General features: G+C 34.0%; 1 protein-coding gene across 13 annotated transcripts in view; it reads right to left on the reverse strand.

Moving 5' to 3' along the window:
• LOC106871234 (myotubularin-related protein 13) overlaps positions 1-1,354 on the reverse strand; it is a 512,098-nt gene that overhangs the window by 227,292 nt on the left and 283,452 nt on the right. For all 13 annotated transcript variants that reach the window (XM_052967747.1, XM_052967743.1, XM_052967750.1 and 10 more), the window contains exon 6: positions 499-631. In XM_052967747.1, coding sequence (XP_052823707.1) covers positions 499-631 — 133 coding nt within the window. The remainder of the gene's footprint in view (positions 1-498; positions 632-1,354) is intronic.

Raw genomic sequence — 1,354 nt, forward strand, 5'->3', positions numbered from 1 at the left:
GACGATTTGACTGAGGACTGGTGAACCGGATGGCTGCACCAGGCTCCAATCTGGTCTGGCAGGGTTTCTACAGCTGGATGCCCTTCCTAATGCCAACCATTCCGAGAGTGTAGTGGGTGCTTTTACGTGCCACCTGCACAGGAGCCAGTCCAGCGGCACTGGCAAGGACCTCGCTCGAATGATTTTCTAATGTGCCAGTAAGGCGACACTGGTAACGATCACACTCAAGTGGTGCTATTTACGTGCCACTAGCACGGAAGCCAGACAGCTGCTCTGGCAATGATCACACTCGGACAGTGCTATTAGTGCTCCACTGGCACAGGTGCTGGTCATCAAAAGAAAAAACACTGCAGTATCAGTATTATAGCTCAGTCCACTTACAAGGATTTTGATTACAGATTGGTTTGATGAGGACAGGAAAAGAGCTAATTAACATCATAATCCTGTAAAACCTGACAGCATTTACTGTGTTGAGAACAAAGTGACTAAGTAACTTACCTGTAGCGTAGGGGATATAAAAGAGCAGTTAGTCCGTGGCAGGCATCAGTAAGACGTGTGTAACTTTGAGAGAGGAAAAGAACTTTGTGATCAGTCAGCACAGCAGTAAACAGAGACACAACATTTTTGATACCTGAAATTAAACAAATTCCATGTTAGACAGCACTTTATGATATACTAGCCAATGAAAAATGCAGACACATACTAACAATATTCTTAACAATTAAACCGGGAAAAGTGGAGGACAAGAAAAAACTCATTAAAATTAAAACTTAAAATACTGCTGCTAAAATTAAATAGTACCACTTAGGTTCTTTTTCATATTTTTTTTAAAATTCAATTAATTTCACTTTTCTCTTTTTATTTTAATTTTATTTTTTGTACAAAATAAATTAATGAAAAAAGATTTTTAATTTTAATTTTAGTAGCAATATTTTAAGCTCTAATTTTAATGAATTTTTTTCTTGTACTCTATTTTTCCAGGTTTAATTGTTAAGAATATTGTTCTTATGCATCCGTATTTTTCATTGGCTAGTCCAGTGTTTTTACAGGCATTGCAGTAATAGTAAAATTTTAATTAAAAATATATGAAATTACCATTTTTTGCAGTCATTTTGAATTCAAAAATTTCCAAGAAAATTCAAGCAAAAGTTTGATTTTTTTTTTCATTTGACTAATTTTCATTTAGAAATTACATTAAAAATGAATTATAATCATGGCAACTTTGCCTTTTCTGGACATAATGTACGTACTGTAATTTTGGTACTGTACAGAGACAAAGTTACAGATGAATATATTTGAAGAATTTTTAAAATAATGAAAAAAAAAAAAAATGAGGCTACAAATTTAATAAAAT

Source organism: Octopus bimaculoides, chromosome 5 (genome assembly GCF_001194135.2).
Source record: "Octopus bimaculoides isolate UCB-OBI-ISO-001 chromosome 5, ASM119413v2, whole genome shotgun sequence".
In the NCBI taxonomy this organism is placed as follows: Eukaryota; Metazoa; Mollusca; class Cephalopoda; order Octopoda; family Octopodidae; genus Octopus; species Octopus bimaculoides.